Source organism: Arvicanthis niloticus, chromosome 7, assembly GCF_011762505.2.
Source record: "Arvicanthis niloticus isolate mArvNil1 chromosome 7, mArvNil1.pat.X, whole genome shotgun sequence".
NCBI lineage: Eukaryota > Metazoa > Chordata > Mammalia > Rodentia > Muridae > Arvicanthis > Arvicanthis niloticus.
In genome coordinates this window covers 1,810,387-1,829,114 of record NC_047664.1, presented here as the reverse complement: position 1 = coordinate 1,829,114, position 18,728 = coordinate 1,810,387, and the positions used below count along the sequence as shown (strand labels likewise).

The 18,728-nt window shown below is 53.8% G+C and overlaps 2 protein-coding genes across 2 annotated transcripts; one reads left to right on the top strand and one right to left on the bottom strand.

Moving 5' to 3' along the window:
- Window positions 1-3: 3 nt before the first annotated feature.
- Window positions 4-4,534, bottom strand: LOC117712580 (uncharacterized). Its single transcript, XM_076938782.1, has 5 exons — window positions 4,459-4,534; window positions 3,443-4,104; window positions 3,144-3,187; window positions 1,854-2,064; window positions 4-1,003 (listed from the first exon to the last, which is right to left on the bottom strand). Exons 1-4 carry the CDS (start codon window positions 4,532-4,534, stop codon window positions 1,968-1,970), a joined length of 879 nt encoding a protein of 292 aa, XP_076794897.1. The 3' UTR covers window positions 4-1,003; window positions 1,854-1,967.
- Fgfrl1 (fibroblast growth factor receptor like 1) lies at window positions 4,031-16,687 on the top strand. Its single transcript, XM_076937757.1, is given in 8 exon segments — window positions 4,031-4,168; window positions 4,532-4,755; window positions 13,013-13,285; window positions 14,404-14,484; window positions 14,591-14,875; window positions 14,956-15,309; window positions 15,545-15,888; window positions 15,890-16,687. Coding segments are annotated over 7 exon segments (1,491 nt in total). The 5' UTR covers window positions 4,031-4,168; window positions 4,532-4,688; the 3' UTR covers window positions 15,977-16,687.
- The last annotated feature ends 2,041 nt before the right edge of the window (window positions 16,688-18,728 follow it).

Below are 18,728 nucleotides of genomic sequence, written 5' to 3'. Positions count from 1 at the left end.
GTATTTTTTTTTTTTTTTTACATTTCTATTTACTCTGGTAGCTACATTTTGCCAAGCCAAGGAAATTCCTTTCTGTCCCTAGTCAGAGGAAGTCCATCTGGGAGTCAGGAAGAGCCTGTCTTGTGCTTTTCTATGTCCCTGTGGCCATCACCTTGGCTTTCCTGAACTGGTGGCTTTTTGGAGGCAAAGCCAGTTTTGCAGCAGTAGAGAGGTCTTCCCTGCACCCCACCCCCAAATCTGCACTTTCTGGACTTTATTGCATATGTTTAGAATATTTATATTTACTATCATTATAGGTAAAATTGGGTGTATATCTGTCATCTTGTCTTTTATTTTCTCATTTGTTCTTTCTTCTTTGGGATGATTTTCCCACCTTTGCCCCCGTGTTACTCCATCATGTGAAATCATCTGATGTTTTAGAGAATTTAGACTGAACTTGCTTTTTAAGATGAGGTCTTTCTATACTGCCTAGGCCCCAGTCTGAACTCTGATGCCCCAGCCATTCTCTTGGTGTAGACACTGGAGTTTTTGGGACTAGAGTGACATCAAACTCTGCTTGCTGCTAAGCCTTTCAGCCTGCTGCAGTCTAGCTTTAATTCATATTACCTCATAAGCAGAAAATAATTACATTTCCATTGTTTGCAGAGTTTGTGCTATTGCAATTACATATTTTAAATTTTTATATATGTGGTCACTCCACCCCAGCCATCTATCTGTGCTTTCTTTGCACAGTTCTGTTGCGTTCAAGTCCAGCAACCTTGCTTTGGCAATTATCCATCATCTTAATTTCAGGCTCTTAATTCCATACATAGAAATGAGATTTGTGGTTGCAAGTGTTTTCCCCGATGGTTGTATGCAACATCTCCATTTTCTTTCTGGCACCCCATCTTCCATGCGCGTAGTCTCACTCCACAGTTAAGGTTGTCCTGCTGTAACTCATGACCTCCCAGCCTCAGCCTCCTGAGTGCTTGGGCGACTGACCAGTCTTGCCTTTCTGTAACATCTGAAAAACAGAAATAATCACGGGAAGCATGTGATGTTTCTACTTTCTAACTCTGCTACCTGTTGCTTTGGTCCACCTTCCCCATGTGAGTTATAACTTCACATTTCTTTTCGTGTTTATATAGGACATCTGGAATTACGCTGAATATTTCTATTTCAGCACATGCTTCTGGGATGCGACTGGGTTACTTGGAAGCTGGGAAATCCTCTGGGTGTCATTTTCACACATCATCATGAAGGGGCAAATTACTTGGTCTGTGTGATTCTCCACCACTTCAGCTGAGGAAAGCTGCCTTTTTATATTCTAGCTACTGTCACTTGAACTTTGGGGTCTGACTTGGGCTTTGGCCACGGTGTCTGACTCAACCCAGTGCTTCCTGTTCTCCTAGAATTTCCCACCCTTGTTTTCTCTGTCCTTTCTGGAGGCCCTCAGTGCTGGATGGGGTTCTCTGAAGTCTCTGGAGATCAGTGGATTTTGCCCTCTTGCCCTCTACCTGCATCTCACCTGGGCTCTGCCTGGGCTGTTGAGGACAGTGGTTGACAGCCATCTCCCAAGAGGTACCGTCTGTCCTTTGCTGCCTGTCTCATGTCTTCAGTGGCTTCCACATATATTTGTCACCGTTAATTGTTTCAGGTAAGAGTGCAAATCTAACCCTTACTACATCTCAGTTCTCTGCAGATCTCTTTGGGGACATACGTACTTTTCAGCCTCTGCAGGTGATCCTGAGCTATTCTCACAGTAAGGCTGGTTGTCTACCTTCTTCAGCCACACTTCCAGGCCATCCCAGAGCCTGGTCTTAACAGGGTTCAGAGGATGAGGATCACAGAGAATTAGGAACTGTGTGGCTTACCTCTGCTGGCAGATGCGGGAAAACAAACCCGTGATGCTTTGGAGTGGGATTGCCCGACTGGACACGGAGTAGCCAACCACCTGGGTTTCACTTTTAAAGGGGCAGGGCTTGCACTCAAGACACTCCGGTTTCGGGTTCCAAAGCGCAGTGAGGCGAGCCGAGCCAGGTTCCAAAGCCGCGCAGCGGTTTCCGGACAGCAGGAGTGGAAACCCTGTGAGCGAGCTCCCGCAGGACGTGGCGGGTGGCGGGGCGGGGCTGGTACATTCCCTCCAGAGCTGCTAGACCTATCACCTCCGCCAGGGGGCTGCGTGTTCTCTCGCCGGGCAGGGGTAAGGAGTGGAGAGCGTGGGCGGGCGGGCCATAGGGAATAGGTGCAGGGGGACGGACTCCCCATCAGGGAACAGATAAGGTGAAGGAGGTTGGAGGTGGTGACCAGGATTAGGATTAGGATTAGGATTAGGGCCTAGTGGCCAGGCAGGAGGAAGGCTTCCCCCTTCCTGGCACACCTGTACTGACACACCTATGTCTTAGAACAAGCCTCACTCACCTGTGGTCTCTACACCTTTCTAACTTCAACCCATCACCTATTTTTTTTTTTTTTCTGCCCATTGGGCTCGCCTGCTTATCTCCACACTACAGAGCCACCTCGACACACAACTGCCCTTGGCAGCAACACAGTGTTGTAGCTCTACATGTTTCAGTGGCGTCTCCTCACAAAACTTTCTGTGGAGCCAGGACCTACTCAGACTAGCCAGGACCACTGTTTTAAATGTTTTCTGTGATCCCAGTAGCAGCCCACGTCCTCTGGTAGCCCAGAGAAAGTTCTGTGGGCTGCTTCTGAGACAGAGCGTTGCAGTCGAGATGGGTACTGGGACCTTTGTGCAGAGAGGCTCACCTCCATTAGCCCATCAGAAGCCCATACTGTCCCAGAAACAGAATTCGGGGCTAGGAACACTAGGGTATTCCTCAGTTTCATTCTTCTCTGGAAGGCTTCCCGGAAAGGGGGGGGGGCGGTGCTTCTTAGCTTAGAGAAGAAAAGTTGTTTGGATCAGGATCCCTGAAAGCCGATTTAGGAGTGGTCTCTTGGGAATGGAGTACTCCTGGGTCTTGTTGAGGCTACCAGGGCCTCAAAAATTATGGGATTTATGTTGAGAAAACTGGGAAGACCCATGTTTTGATGAATTTTGGCTCTGGTGAGTGAGGATAGGCAGGAAGCTGTGAGGTAGCTGTGAGAATGCAGGGGATGGATCAGAGTTGCTGCAAGGAGCTGGTGAGGCTTGGGAAACTCACCAGTCTTTCTGTTTGATGGGTGCAGGGCCACAGTAAGACACTTGCTAAGTAGCAAAGACAAAAGGGTGTGTTGACTTATTATTACCCACGTCCTGTGATTACTATCACAAAACAGGTGAGGTGCAGAGAAGCCTCCAGGTGGGCCATAGGACCCTATCAGTCTTCCTAAGGTCACTAGGTAAAACTAGATGCTCAAGTCAGGGCTTCGTTGGACTCCAGCACTGGAGACCAGTCCTCCCGCACCGCTCCCCCCCCCGCCCCGCCTCAAACCAGAACAGCACAGTGGCCTCTCTACTTACAAAAGCTCGAAGGTTCGTGGACTTAAAGCCCAGTAATGTTTTGGGCAGTCCAGCTCCCTTCCTCCTGTTTAAAGCCGGGACTGGAGACAGTGCTTTAACGGCCAGCTCTGGGGCCAGGGGCCTGGCTGATGCAGATATTGAGTGGGCTCCGCGGCCATCAGCTGGTCTCCAGGCTAGCGGGATCGCGCGTTTCCAGAGCACAGGGGCGGGGGCGCGACGAGGCAGAGCAGACTGGGCGCGCTCCGGGGAGCCGCCGGCCTGAAGGGCAGAAGCACTGCGAGGGTTAAGCTTCGAGCCTGGCGGGCACGTGTGCGGATTGGAGCAAAGTTTCGGGGAGGGGCGGGGAACAGGGCGGATTGGGGCTCGCAGATTGGCCGGAAGTTGTGAGGGGCGGAGCTCAGGGCTGCTCCGCGCTCGCTCCGGGAGAGTTGACAAAGCCCCGCAGGGAAGGACGCCTCGCGGCGCGGCGCCCCGGGCCCCTCGCCCTGCCGCCCCTCTTCCGGGCCCGCGCCTAGCCCCGCCGTTTATCCGCGCGGACAGCGCGCCCCGCGCCCCAGCCCGGCCCCAGCCGCCAGCGCCCAGGTAGCGCCGCCCCGCCCAGGCCGGGCCCGGGGGCGCGGGGGGCGGGATGCGGCGCCCGGGGCAGCGATGACCGCGTCGCGCTGCTCAGGGGCCTGGCTCTGACCCCGTTGCGTGCTGCGCGCCCCGGCGCTGGTCCCTGTCTAGGTGAGCCGGGCTGTACGTCTGCGACCCCCGGAGGGAGGGCTGGAATGAGTTGGAGTGCGGGGCGCGGAAGGGCAGGGCCGCGATCACTGTGCGGGGCGGGAGCCCGGCTCGCGCCGTAGCTGCTCCTGTGGGGCCCGCGGCCCTGCCCCGCGCCCCGCCCCCGCTTGAGCCCCACGTGGGCCCCCCAGCGCAAATTTGTCGGCTAATGGCGCAGGCGATTATCTGCGGGGCCGCTCGGTGTTGTGTGTCCCGCGGGCAGGGCCCGAATTACAAGCGCCAGGAATCCAGACGGTGTTTGGAGAGGGGGCGGTGGGGGCGGCTGGTAATTAGTGTAAACCCTTTGTCTGCCTTTGATACGCTCAGCATCTACGCGCCTCGCTTCCTTTGCCTGGAGCTCGGCGCCGAGGGGGGCCGGACCCTGGCTCTGCGGCCACGACCTGGGTCTTGCGGGCCTGAGCCCTGAGTGGCGTCCAGTCCAGCTCCCAGTGACCGCGCCCCTGCTTCAGGTCCCACCGGCGAGATGACGCGGAGCCCCGCGCTGCTGCTGCTGCTATTGGGGGCCCTCCCGTCGGCTGAGGTGGCACGAGGTGAGTCCTGGCGCCCAGTCTGGCGCTCTGGCCTCTGCAGCGCCGCTCCTTTCCCGCCAGCCCTGAACCCTGCCACAGTGCCCGCCTGGCACACTCTTCCCCTCCCTGTCTGTCTCATCGCAGCGGTTCCCCCACCCCTGATCCTTAACCCGAAGTAGTGCCAGCTTTATGTGCCTCTGCCTCACTCCTGGGGTTACCTAGTCACACTCAAAATACCCCCAGCTAGCCCTCTTTGCTGACACCACACCTAAAGGGCCCCAGAATCATTTGACTTGTTGGCGTTGCCTAGGTCCCTTCCAGGGCAGGCTCATAATCTTGCATACGCATACTTTCAGGTGCATAGCTAGGTGGAGAGCAGGTGGTTGCCCTCTCCCCACAGATTCTTGAGGAGTGGGCTCGTTGTGGCTGCAGAAAATCTAATTGGGTCCCTGGGAACTTGTAGGGACTCATAGTGGCTAACTGAATATGGAGAACATTGGTGACATCTTGGTGATTGGAGCTCACTCTGATCCGGCCCTCAGCTGACCCAGCTCTGGACCCTTAGCTTGCTTATCTATTACAGGTAGCATAGTGTCTCATCTGGGAGTCCTCAGAGCAAGGACGTCACTGTACTGTGAAGGTTGGACGATACTTGAAGATCTTATACCACAGGGTCACACGCTATATTGTTGCAGGGTACACTGCACTATGGCTTGGATACAGCCTCACCTTCTCATCTTCTGTTCTGTGGGAGCTCTGCCCTAGACCTAGCCCTGGCAAAGGGCATCCGGAGCTGATGGGTGATACATACCCATGGATTTTTGGCCACCGAGTTGCAGTGTCACGGGGCACAGTGCTGGGCTCTCCTATGGTTAGTCAGGAGTAATGGCCAGGCGGGCCCTTTGGGTGTGTTGGCCACTCAGGACTGTCCTTGCTCTGTCCACCAGTCCTCTAAGGCTTCGCATCTCCTCCCCCCGCCACCAGCGCGGGCACGCTGAGCCCAACCTGGCCTTATATGGCCACGTTCGGTGTTGGGCGGCGGGCGGTGGCCCAGGTGGGCCTTATGCCACTATAACCCCCCCTCTTCTGCTTGGGGACTGGCTGGCTGGAGGGTGGGGGCTGTCCAGGCACAGCTGGGCTGGACAGTGTCCTGGGCATGTAGGCACTTGGGCCATGCTGGGTGAGTTTTCTCTTCACCACCACCACCACCCCCAACTGGTGGCCCAGTCTTTGATTGCTCTTTTATCTGTTTGGATACATTTCTGCACCTGCCTCTTCTTTGGCTGCTCAGCAAAAGAGGCTCTGAAGGCCTCTCTGCCCTGCCATGATCACTGGCTGGACCTTCGGGCTGATTGATGGGTGATAGCGGGCAGCCCACTACCATTTTGCTGATGGTCCTACAGGGGCCACTGTTCCTGCTTTTGTCTTCTTGGCCACAGTCTTGGGACTGCGCCTTGTATCTGTCCCTGGCTATGCTAGTGAAGGCCTCTGGCCAGCTCTAGGGAGCTGGAAAGAGCTGCCTTCCAAGGGCAAGGGCCGTGTGGTTGGGGTGGAAGAATGGCGTTTCCTGAATTATGCTGACTTCTCCCTTCAGGCACAATCTGGACTGGAGGGCAAAACTATTCCAAATGCATTCCTTCTCCAGTGGTTCTTCCGTGAGTAGGCCCTATTTCGACCTTAAGTTGGGCCAAAGAACTGCATGTAGAGTTTGGGCTGTTTTGAAAGCTATTTCCCTGGGGTGTCAGAGTTTTTGGAATCTGTACATCTCTAGATTGGGATCATATTTTAAAAGTTCCCCTTTGCCCAAAGTTTCACAATGTGGTGAATTTGCCTTAAGATAATTCTGCCACCCCCCTTTGAAAAAAAAGTTTTGGTTTAATCCATTCTGTTTCTCACAGTTAGAATGTAAGTTTCAGAACAGAATACCATTTGCAAAAGATAAGTCATGAAAAGGTAAAGTGCCACCTCTGAACTTTCACAAGGATGAGTTCGGAACCAGCCTCTGAGCAGCCAGCATAGGTTTCCTTTCCGTCTTCTGGACCCAGCCTTTGGTTTGGAGTGAGCCGGCCCTGATGGACAGCTGGGGTGCCTGCCATGGCTGTCCAGTGCAGCAGTTTGCCCAGAGTTCTGTGTTGTAGAGAAGAGTGTGTATGTGGTGCTGTGGAGATGATGATTGGCCATTTGTGTGGGGCTGACCCTGGCTTCTAAACAGTCTGTAGGAGGCCTCTTTTCTTCACAAGCTGTGGCCGATCAGAGTGTGGCTGGACTGAGGTAGATGTTGAGGAGCCAGGTCTAGCCCCTGTGATGTGGGGATGTGGGCCAGCCTCCCATTCACATCTGGGGCCCTATTCCTGGAAGGGAAGATAAATCACTGTCCCCCTGGGGGTGGGGAGGGAGCTGCGAACAAAGTTGCCTTTGGCTAGGCCTGGAAATACCGACCACAGGCTCCTTTATCCTTTGTGCGGGATCAATGGGCCTCTGGGCTCTCAGAGCTGCCTTTCAGTCAGCCTGCCCTGTGCTGTGGCCCTTACTAGGGAAATGTTGGTTTTTCCCCAGCTGAGGCCTCTAGTCTCTGGTTTTCCTGGCCTTGGCTCAGTCTTTGCTGGTAATGCTGGGGGCAGTTGGCTATGACCCAACAGCCTCATTCCCTGTCCTGGCCACCTGCCCTCTGTATAACCAGGGCCTGATGCTTTGCTCATGGTGGCCTCTTCTCCCTCATTTTGCCTTAATGTGGTGACTCCAGAATGTATAGGGGGTGAGGTGTGTTTAAGCCCCTGTTCCTGTACTTCATTAGGTACCTTCCTCTGCCTGCTACTTGCTCTTCTAACCAGTACTCTTGCCTACACCTCAAGGTGGAGGAGAGCAAGGGGTTCCTGAGAACGAGGTAGGGGGAGCTAAGAGCCCCAGGCTGGGGTGCAGACACAGTAGGCTTATGGTGGGTATAGTCTGGGTAGGCCTAGGAGAGGTGGAAGGTGGACAGAAGGTGCATACCATTGGGCAGCTGCGAAAAGCAAGAGCTTCCCACTGAGCAGGAAGTACAACTCCTCTTTCCACCAGGAGTTTATTTCCTGAGAGATTTATATGAGCTGCCAAGGGTCTGTAGAGCTAGTGATGGTGCCTCTAGCAGTAGGTGGGAAAGTGGGCCATCTGCTGTTCTGGCTCAGGTGTGGTGCTGAACAGTAGGAGAAGGTTCCAGCAGCCCTTGACTGTCTAGGTGCTCTGCAGGAAACTTGGGACACCAGGCCAGAGCCTTCTACTGAGCTGCCCCTATCCCCCTTGCAGCCTTTGTTCCAGCTTCTGGGGGTAGTGGTGTGGCATGGGCTGAGGCTTGGAGCCACGCATTGCTGAGGGCAACTGGGACCCCTGGCTTGGAGCCCTCACATCCTCAACTCTGTCCCTAAGAAATCTGTGTCGGCAGTGGTGTGGGCTGTTGGATGTGTTGGATGGGTTTGCCAGACATTCCATCAATCTTTGTTGGGGCTAGATGGGTAGCAAACTGCCTCAGGAGCTTTGGGTTCAGGAGATAGCCTTATTTTGACAGTTTTTGAGGTATCGGGTTACTTGCAGGATCAGAGTTAGGCCTTGCTTAGGGACAGGGGCCTGCTGGGTGCCCTGACTTGAAGCTAGCCCATGGCCCAGCAAGCTAGTGTTTGTGAGAAGAGGGTCAGGGGCTGGATGTTCAGTGAGTCCCCCTCAGTGGGTCCTGAGGTACTCACTTTCTATGGATGGTGTGTGTGTGTGTGTGTGTGTGTGTGTGTCTCTATGCTATATGGTCTTGGTGGATCGGGGAGTGTCTAGGAGCTAGCAGTGTACACATGTGACAGCTGAGGTATTCCAGAGAGAGGGACAGACCTAGGGGACCAGGCAATGCCTCCAAAGAACCCTCTCCTCTACATCCTTCTGGCTTGCCTAATTGCTACTGCTGGGTAACAGGCAAGCTAGCTCCACTAACCAGCTTATTGGAGCATGGTGTCTCTTTGAGGTGCCTTGTTGGCCTGGTTTATGGGATAGCCACTTGCCTGGGTCCTATCAATCTGGCTGCAGAGCCTATGGATCTGGCCCTTGGCATCTCCAGTTAGTTGCTGAGACCTAATTGTCTAGGCCTGTGTGTGTCATTGGCCACAGTTGTAAGTGTGTGCACACACAGACATGTGTTTGTGTGTGTCTGTGCAGTTATATGCCTTCAAGGATCTTTAGTCTCAAGAAAAGACAAAGCCTGGCCCTGAACACCTAATGGGCAGTTGGGCCTTGTGACTGTCACCTATGCTTTTTTTCTTTTGAGGGACATCTGCCATTTTCTAGGCTTTGGCCTCCTAGCAAGTGTTGGTCCTAGAGGACTGTCTGTGGGTTTCTCACCTGTCCCTGTCCTGGGGGTCTAGCTGTAAGTATTGTGGGATATATATCCCCAGAGGCTAGGGCAGTGCCTTGGTAAGGGTATGTTATGCCAGTCATAGAAAGCTCATTACCTGTTTGGCCCATCGCTATTGGACAGGTGCCTTGTAATTCTGCTTGGGTTGGCTCCTATTGTAGTCCGGCCGGGGTCTTGGAGCAAGGTGTCCAGAGGGCCAGGTGGGCCTCTTCTGCTCCTTTGTGGTTGAGACTCCCCACACTGTTCTCGGAGTAGTTCCCTAGTTGATCACTTTGCATCTCCAGGAGGAGGTTCACTCTGAGCTAGCTGACCAGCCCCATAGCCAACCTTACTGCCTGGCCAGAGAATTACTTTCAGGCCAGAAATTCCTAGGGCCATGCAGGCATTACAAGGGCCAAGCTAGGCCTGAGTTGGCCAGGTGTTCTCACACTTTGTACAGGGTCAGTTGCTAGCTGGTGCCTAGACCAGCCCTTTGAGGAGGGGAGTTCAGGTCAACAGGCCTGGAACCCTGACTTTCAGCCGTGCCCATCTGACTTCTTAGGTTCCAGGCCTGACCCTTTCGGCATTTTCCCCTGTAGTCCCCAGCCTGGCATCTAGACCTGACACTGACCACATCCTTCAGGTTATGAATTTACATACAGACTATGCCTCCTGCAGAAGGTCCCGTCCCCCCCACCCCCCGCCGTGCTGTTTCCTCCTGGATTAGTGTTTCGTCTCACCTGGCTGGGACTGTGTGGGTTTTTCAGAGGCATGGGCACGACTGACCTGGCTGTAGAAGTTATAGAGAGACCAGGAGCTGGCATTGCTCCTCCCTTGGCCTGGGACCTTCATGTCATGTTGGGCTTTCTCAGACCCCTGGAATTCCTGAAGGAGCCATTAGGCCCCAGTGTCTGCCCAGAACTGTCCCCCTCACTCCCTGTAGCTATCCTAAGGCAGGGTGTGGGGCAATGCCCCCATTGCCTTGAGCTTCAAGTCCTTAGTTTCTTTACTGGCTGAGTAGGGTAGATGGCTGTCCAGGTAGAACAAAGGGGTCTGTGTTTCCTGAGTTAAATATAGATCCAAGGTGGCCATATTATGGCCCAAATTCCCAGAATTCTAGGGGCTGGGCCTTCTGCAGTGGGTGGGGGTGGGGTAGTCCTTATGTAGGTCTCTGTAACAGCCTGGGAGCCCAACCCCACAGTGGGGTACAGTAGAACTTAGTTGGGGGCAGGGATGGCAGGATACTGTTTGCTTTAGGATAAGGCTGCCTTCTCCGGCCGGCCTGTCGCCAGCCTGTCCCCCAGCAGTTTGTGCAGGCAGGCCCCAAGGGCCAAGCTTCCGGCCATCTGGCAATTACTTAGCCTTGTCCCTCAGCAATGGTCATAGCAGGGCTTTTGCCTCTTGGTGCCCCCTCCTCTAAGCTTCTCTTCTTCTTTCTGAGGCCAAGAGGAGTTGTGTTTCCTAGAGACACAGTGAGACTAGGTTTCTTTGAGCATCTCCCTATGTGGTGTAGGGTGATAGATTAGTTTAGCCTTTGGGCATTCTCCAAGTATGCCCCCAGAACACCCCCAGGCAACTGGATATATGTGCGTATGCTTGCATGTTTGGGTCTGTGAGGATTCAGATTCCAGATAGGTTAGGGACCATGGAGCTAGTAGGCAGGGCTTTGGCCAGTTTCTCTTTGAATTTGAGGCTTGGGAGGCATTGTGAGTGGTGGGATTTCTGACAGTGACGGGGTGGGCAGAGTTTGCTTAGGAATGGGGCTGAGACTTACAGAGGTACAGGGAAGAGCTCTCAGAGGCCCACGTGACAAGTGCCCGCAGCCTTTCACACTGTAAGTTGGATGCAGGAGAACCTTGGGGTAGCTGTGCTTGGATTGACCTGTCTTAAGTGGTCTGTGAACAGAACTGATTAGGGACGAGGAGGGCTGGCAGCCCTCTTCCTACCTCTGCTTTTCCCCTTTCTAGAGGGAACCATGAAGGACAGTGAGGGAGGAAGGCTGGTGTTGAGATCTCAGTCGGTAGCAGCTTTGGGCCCAGGGGAACTGAGTGGAAACAGAATCTCAGAAGGATGGGAAAGGATCTGGGCCCTGTGGATACAAGTGAAAGCAGAGGCGTGGGAGGACCCCCTTCCCCTGTGGCTCCCCGCCCCATTGAACAGGAATGCTGCCCTTGGATTTTCACTGGGTGACATGGCCCGTCCCCTTGGGCTGACTTTTTTTTTTTTTTTTTTTTTTTTTTTTGGGGGGAGGGGGGGCTTCCTTAAAGTCTGTGTTAGTACTTCAGAGTGGGCCGTGAAAAGCAGCCTCTGGGAGTCTGATGGCATCCACAGAAGCATGCCTGGGCTGAAGGTGACCACATAACCAGGGCAATTGCATGCTGAGGGAGCACCAGCTGCTTATAAAAAACACAGGTGCCCCAGGCCCCATGCTGCATCACCGCTGAGCTTGCACAGACAGCCTGTTGGCACCATTGTGCTTATCCAACCGTGCATGCTCTGCCCAGGACCATCCTGGCTAGAATCATTTGATGTTCTAGGTAGGTGCTCTTCACCAACAGATTAGAGATGTGATGTGTGGATGGGCTATAGGACCCTCTCTGTGTTCAGAGGTGACCCTGTGACAGTCTCATGCAGTGGGTGCGGTTCCCACCCTCTTACCCTCTCTCATGAAAGCTCTTTTTCTGCAGCCCTTCACCTTTCTGGTACCTACAGGCTCTGTGCACTCTATTCACCCTCCCAGCCAGGTGGTCACTTGCTGCCTGCAACACCTGGTCACACTCTTGTCTAGTTACCTTCATGGTTGGGACTGAGAAGGATGTTTGATGTGAGTTGGTGATGTTGGGAGTGTGTTTCTGATGGCTAGACTTGTGGGTTCCAGGAATTGGCCTTTTCCAGGATGGTGGTCTTGACTTGTGGGACTTGAGCCTCTGCTATGGGCTCCTCCTGTGAGCATCCTGTTAGAGGGCTGGCTCCTAAGTCCAGGCTGCCTCTCACATATGACCTAGGGTCTGTCACCCACATGGACAGGACCCAGCAAGTTCTTCCTTATGAAGCAGATTTCCTAAATGAAATTCAGGTAAGGTACTGAGTGCCTCTGCCCAGCCCTTGCTTATCCTGTATATCCAGGTAGCCCTCTAAGTTTTCCAACCCTCAAGATACTTGTCCTCTGACCCCATTGTCCTGGTATTATGTCCCTGTGGGGTCTAGTTACAGGCAGGCTATGGCCCCTGGGACAGCTGAGCAAATTCTGTCCATGAAGTCAGACAGAGCACACAGACTGAACAACCGTTTGTATGTGGGTATATATATGTCTGTGCCTATAGGATACCCTTGTGATGGGCATATGCATGTGGCAGTGAGTGCTGGCAGACACACACCTTGCTGTTTACCTGGGTGGTCCTCCTGTTGACCCATTTCCATATAACACGGGTGTAAGGTGGCTGTCCCTTCCTCGGGCCTGACTGATCCGGGATGATGAAGGCTCAGTGGCCAGAGGTAGTACTATGTACAGCAGGAACATAAGATATCCTATGAAGCTATGTGTATAGACAAATAAACCAGCCCCAAACCCCTCCTGCTGTCCTGTTCCTGGGCCCCCTCCTGTCTAACCAGGCAACATGTAGTTCTCTCAGGTGAGACAAAGAGATGTTCCTATTTTCTTGGTTTGAATTTTTTAAAATACTATTGAGTTAAGCTGTGTCCTGACCCCCTCTGGCCTCTCGGGGACGCTGCTATGGTGATGCTGTGGTGATGCTGCTTGGGATTGACACAGTGGAATGTGTTAGACCTAGGCAACTAAGGTTGGGAAATAAGGTTCAAGTTTTGGGGCCTCTGCCATACCAAGCAGACTTCAGAGGAGTCCTGATGGGGTTCCACTGTGTCAAACTTTTACTCCTCCCATGTGTTCCCCCATCCCTCTAACTCTTGCAGGACCCCCAAGAATGGCAGACAAAGTGGTCCCACGGCAGGTGGCCCGCCTGGGCCGCACTGTGAGGCTACAGTGCCCAGTGGAGGGAGACCCACCACCGTTGACCATGTGGACCAAAGATGGCCGCACAATCCATAGTGGCTGGAGCCGTTTCCGTGTGCTGCCCCAGGGGCTGAAGGTGAAGGAGGTGGAGGCCGAGGATGCTGGTGTTTATGTGTGCAAGGCCACCAATGGCTTTGGCAGCCTCAGCGTCAACTACACTCTCATCATCATGGGTCAGTTGGTGTTCGAGTCCGAGATTACTGTGGGGCCAAAATTGGCTGGGCACAAAGTGTATAGCAGACACACCTGGATTCTCTCACCCTGCTTGTTTAGCTTGCGCCAAATCAACCTGGACATAGACAAGATTAGGAGGGTCTCCCTGCTCTATTCCCAGCTGGGGTCCTAGGACAGCCAAGGCCCCCCTGCCACCAGGCCAGCCTTGGGCCTTTGCTTCCAGGTGGCAGAAATGGATTGAGGGGGATGGGTAGCTCAGGCAGTGGTTCCACTGAAGAGCCTGCTGGGTGGGGTAGGGTGGAGTGGGCTGAGGACTTGGCAGTGTGAGCCTTGGCAGCCATGACTTTGAGGCTCAGGTTTCAGAGTTCAGAGGGGCCGCAAGAAGTGAATGGCCTCTGTTCTTTTCTGTCCCTGGGGCCCAGTCAATAGGGAATGGGCAGGTGTCTTTGGTGACACACCCTCCACACATTGGTAGCAGGCATGACCTATCTTCTTTCTTGGGCTCCCTAGTGTGGGGCCCTTGGCCCGGCTGATTCTCTTTGCAGTGGAGGTCTAAGGTAGTGGCCTGGAATAGCCTGGTCCTTGGTCCCAGGCTGGGTGGAAGAGGTGGCTTGTCATAGGGCAGCAGTGGGGAACATTCCTTATTGCACCCTGCCCCTCCCTCATCACTGCCCAGTACAGGTCTTAAGGCCTTCTCTGGGTTTGGAATGGGAATATTACGGCTGTCCACCCTCCCCACCCCCATCCTTTCAAAGAGGATGATGACCAGGCGGTATGTAAGCCATGTCTCTGCACCAAGCACTCGGCCCCTTGATGTAGGCTAGGGTTACTGCAGCTGCTGGCTGGGCCTGGCCCCCTCCTCGTGAGCCCTGCAGACCCCCCGGAGCCAGGGTGGGGGGCGGTTCTCCAGTCCCACCATGCCTATCAGGGTCACCTGCACCCCGGGAGGGGGCTGGCAGGCAGCCCTTGCTCAGCTGTCCCTGAATCCTGACATGTGGGTGTGTCCATGGCCTTTTCTTGGGTTCTAGGACTATGTCAGCCAGAGCATGTTAGGTGCTCTGATGAGGGGTTCCCCTGTACCTCTCACCTGGCCTCCTTATTACCTATTTCTCTACAGATGATGTTAGTCCAGGGAAGGAGAACCCTGGGCCAGGTGGCTCTTCTGGGGGTCAGGAGGACCCAGCCAGCCAGCAGTGGGGTAAGTATAGGGTAGGGAGACTCTGCGTGCTCGGGATAGGGCAGTGCTGTGCTCCTGGCGTCCTCACATAGCCTTTCCTACTGACTTGATGCTGCCCTGCCACCAGCACGGCCTCGCTTCACACAGCCCTCCAAGATGAGGCGCCGAGTGATTGCACGGCCTGTGGGCAGCTCTGTGCGGCTCAAGTGTGTGGCCAGCGGGTACCCACGGCCAGACATCATGTGGATGAAGGATGACCAGACCTTGACACGTCTAGAGGCCAGTGAACACAGAAAGAAGAAGTGGACACTGAGCTTGAAGAACCTGAAGCCTGAAGACAGTGGCAAGTATACGTGCCGTGTGTCCAACCGGGCAGGTGCCATCAACGCCACCTATAAAGTGGATGTGATCCGTGAGTGGCAGGGTCTGCGGCAGGACAGGGGCCTGTGGTGTCTAAAACCGTGCTGACATGTTTGTTTGTCCCTGGCATAGAGCGGACTCGGTCCAAGCCTGTGCTCACAGGGACACACCCTGTGAACACAACGGTGGACTTCGGTGGGACTACGTCCTTCCAGTGCAAGGTGCGCAGTGACGTCAAGCCTGTGATCCAGTGGCTGAAGCGGGTGGAGTACGGCTCTGAGGGACGCCACAACTCCACCATTGACGTGGGTGGCCAGAAGTTTGTGGTGTTGCCCACGGGTGATGTATGGTCACGGCCTGATGGCTCCTACCTCAACAAGTTGCTCATCTCTCGGGCCCGACAGGATGACGCCGGCATGTACATCTGCCTGGGTGCAAATACCATGGGCTACAGTTTCCGTAGTGCCTTCCTCACTGTGTTACCAGGTGTGTGTGGGCTGCCCACTCTGTGTTCACGCTCAGTCCCTACCACTGGTCTGGGCTGTCCTGGGGCTCCCCAGTGTCCACCTGGCAGGTGGGGGCTCCCTATCCTTTCCCCTTCCTTGTGGGTTATCCTTGCCTCATAGGGAGTCCAGGGGTGCTGTCTATGACAACTTGGACTGGTTGTCCCATTAGTACAGGGACATTCTGTCCCCTACTCTTCTTCTTATCTCTCTTGCAGACCCCAAACCTCCAGGGCCTCTTGTAGCTCCTTCATCCTCAACCACAAGCCTGCCATGGCCTGTGGTGATCGGCATCCCTGCTGGTGCTGTCTTCATCCTAGGCACTGTGCTGCTCTGGCTTTGCCAGACCAAGAAGAAGCCATGTGCCCCTGCATCTACACTTCCTGTGCCTGGACATCGTCCCCCAGGGACATCCCGAGAACGCAATGGTGACAAGGACCTGCCCTCATTGGCTGTTGGCATGTGTGAGGAGCATGGATCCACTATGGCCCCCCAGCACATCCTGGCCTCTGGCTCAACTGCCGGCCCCAAGCTGTACCCCAAGCTGTACACAGATGTGCACACACACACACACACACACACATGCACACACACACTCTCATGTGGAGGGCAAGGTTCATCAGCACCAGCATGTCCTCTCTCAGTGCTAAATACAGCCAACCTCCAAGCACTGTGTCCTGAGGTAGGCATGTGGGGGCCAAGACAACAGGTCGGGAGGATTGAGAACAGTGGAGGAAGAGTATCTTAGGGTGCCTTGTGGTAGGCACTCACAAACTTGGCCATATAGATGTATGTACTACCAGATGAACAGACAGCCAGATCCCGCCCCCACACGTCTAAAAGTGTAAATGTGTGCACAAGTGCACACACAACCTGAGAAACCTTCAGGAGGATTTGTGGTGTGACTTTGCAGTGACATGTAGCGATGACTAGTTGAAGGAATTTCCCTCAAGTCTTAGTGGTCATGGCCACTTCCCCACCCCTGCCCATCTGTGTTCCTGCCCGGCCTTGGTGTGCCTCTGTGTGCCCTGGGTGTCCAGGAGCCTATCATAAGCCTTACTGGGGTGGGCAGTGCAGCCATGCCTGGAGGTTTGAGCCACCCTCCCCTTGCTAGAGAGAAGGGCCTCAATATTTATATTTAAGAAATGAAATAATATTAATAATAATGTAAGGAGGGCTGGGACACAGGAACTCTGGCCTTCCCTGTGGCCTGGGACCTGGGACCTGCCTGGCCTTGTGGTTACATTGGGTATCCTCACTGTCCATGGCTGCCTGGTCTCTGTAATTTTATATAGAGTTTGAGCTGAAGCCTCGTATATTTAATTTATTTTGTTAAACAAGAAATTGCCTCCTTTTTCTCATTCTGGTGTTTTTACCTGGGGTTGGTCTATGTGTATGTTTGCCAGTGAACACACACACGCTTGCTCACTTTTGTGTCTACTCGCACATATGCACTGATATGTATGTGTGCATACATGTGCCAGCTTACATGTATCCACATGCACTGATACTGTCTGTGCCTATGTGTCTTTCCTCTAGGGAAGTGCCTGCCTTGCCTTTCCTAGGCCTCAGAGCTGTGTTTTCCCAGGTGTTGTCTTCTGTGGGATTATGGGTTTCTGAGCTCCATGGTATGCCAGGAGCGCTGCAGCTAGCTGTTGGTATGAGTGTTTGTGCACCACCCTGGGGCCTGTTTGGAGTGTTGTTGTACACACCTGGCTGAGTATTATCCCTCTATTCTGTGCATGACCCTGCCCTTAGCTGGGAACCTACTTTTTATTGTTCCATTTTATGTGGCCTTAGCAGGGAAGCTGCTTAGAGCTGGGATAGGGTCAGCCCCAGGTTACAGTAACCTCTTTTCTGAGGGTTCCAGCTGAGTGAACCCCAGGTGCTCCTATGGCGATAATGGGTAATTGTTCTTTTCAATCGAGGAAACTGAGGCTTCGATTCACCTAGCATTTTTAGAGGCTGGGATGTTCATCCACGGTTCAGAGCTCCCTAAGGCAAACAGAGCTGGGCATACATCTCAGTAGCAGAGTGCTTGTCTCTGCTGTATGTGGGAAGTCAGTTCAGTCTCCAGTATTATGCGTACATACATAAAAATTCCACATGTACTATCCAGCAAGGTATTGGCGCAAAGGTCCTGCCATGGTTCTAAGAGCTTTTCCCTGAGAGTAGTCACCTTTCTTAGCATCTACAGATAACAAATGGCCACCGAGTTTCACCAGGTGTCTCTCTGTGTGGATCTCAGGAATAAGGTTAGTTACTCTGGGCATTTCTTATAGGACTCCCTCATAGGATGGCATATAGCCCTGGACCTCCTGGGGTAGCCATATTTGGGTGGTCCTGGCGGTTAGTGACAGGGCTATCTCTGGCTACCAGATGCTGGAGATGCCCAAATGTATGTTCAAGGCACAGTGGGACTTCAGGTCCACAGCTGGAGATAGACAGATATTCCTCATACAGAATGGTTCAGCAAGGTCAAGTTTGTCTGGAGTGTGGGGAATTGGGAAGAGAGGAGATCTTAGGCAGTGAGTTATCTGTGTCATACAGGTGCACTGCTCCAAGGAGCAGGCAGAGAGGGTGGACCCTAAGGGAAAGGAGATCCTTGGCCTGAGGTCAGGAACCAGCCACTGAGGAGTAAGAGCAGCCTCATCACCCCTACCTTTTATCTGCTGCCTCATAAGCAAAATCTGCCTGGGGAGAGCAGGTGGTGAGCAACAGGCTGAGAAAAGGGCTCCACCCTGCCCTCAACAGGCTCTGATGATGGTCTTGGAGCTCCAAGCTCCTTGTTTACCTCAGACCTCTGTGGCAAACGAGGAGCTCACCCAGCTCACACGCAGCAGCTGCTGTGAGCCCACGTCCCCAGCCCCAAGGCCTTTGTGTCCAGGTCAGCTCTACAAGACCTCATGTGGATGCGGTTGCCTCGTCCCTGCAGACGTGCATGCTGGTCACCCCACCCTATGCCCCGGCTACTTAAACACATTTTAAGGGGGCTGCTTTGTCACATGGGTAGGAATAAATGGCCTTTATACTTTGAACTTGGGTAGAAGAGGACAAAGCTGCTGAGGGCAGCCTGGCAGTGTCCAAAAGATGGAGCTTTGGACCTTGGCCTTACTGCGAGGAGCCACCTGTCTGTCCATCTATGTGTCTCCTATTCCCAGGCCCGCATCATCCAGACTCTTCATGCTGCCCAGGCCTAGAAGGAATGGACATGTGCTGAGTGTGGTGTTCTTCTGAAAGCTGAGAGCAAAATCCTTTCAGAGATGAGGGCCTGTGGGTCCAAGAAGAAAGGAGGAGCCTGAAATAGCTGTACCCTGCCTGCTGCAACCCCTCACATGGACAAGTGCACATGTCCCTAGCTTTCCCAACTTGGAGGTCAAGAGGGGATACTGCTGTCCTTGG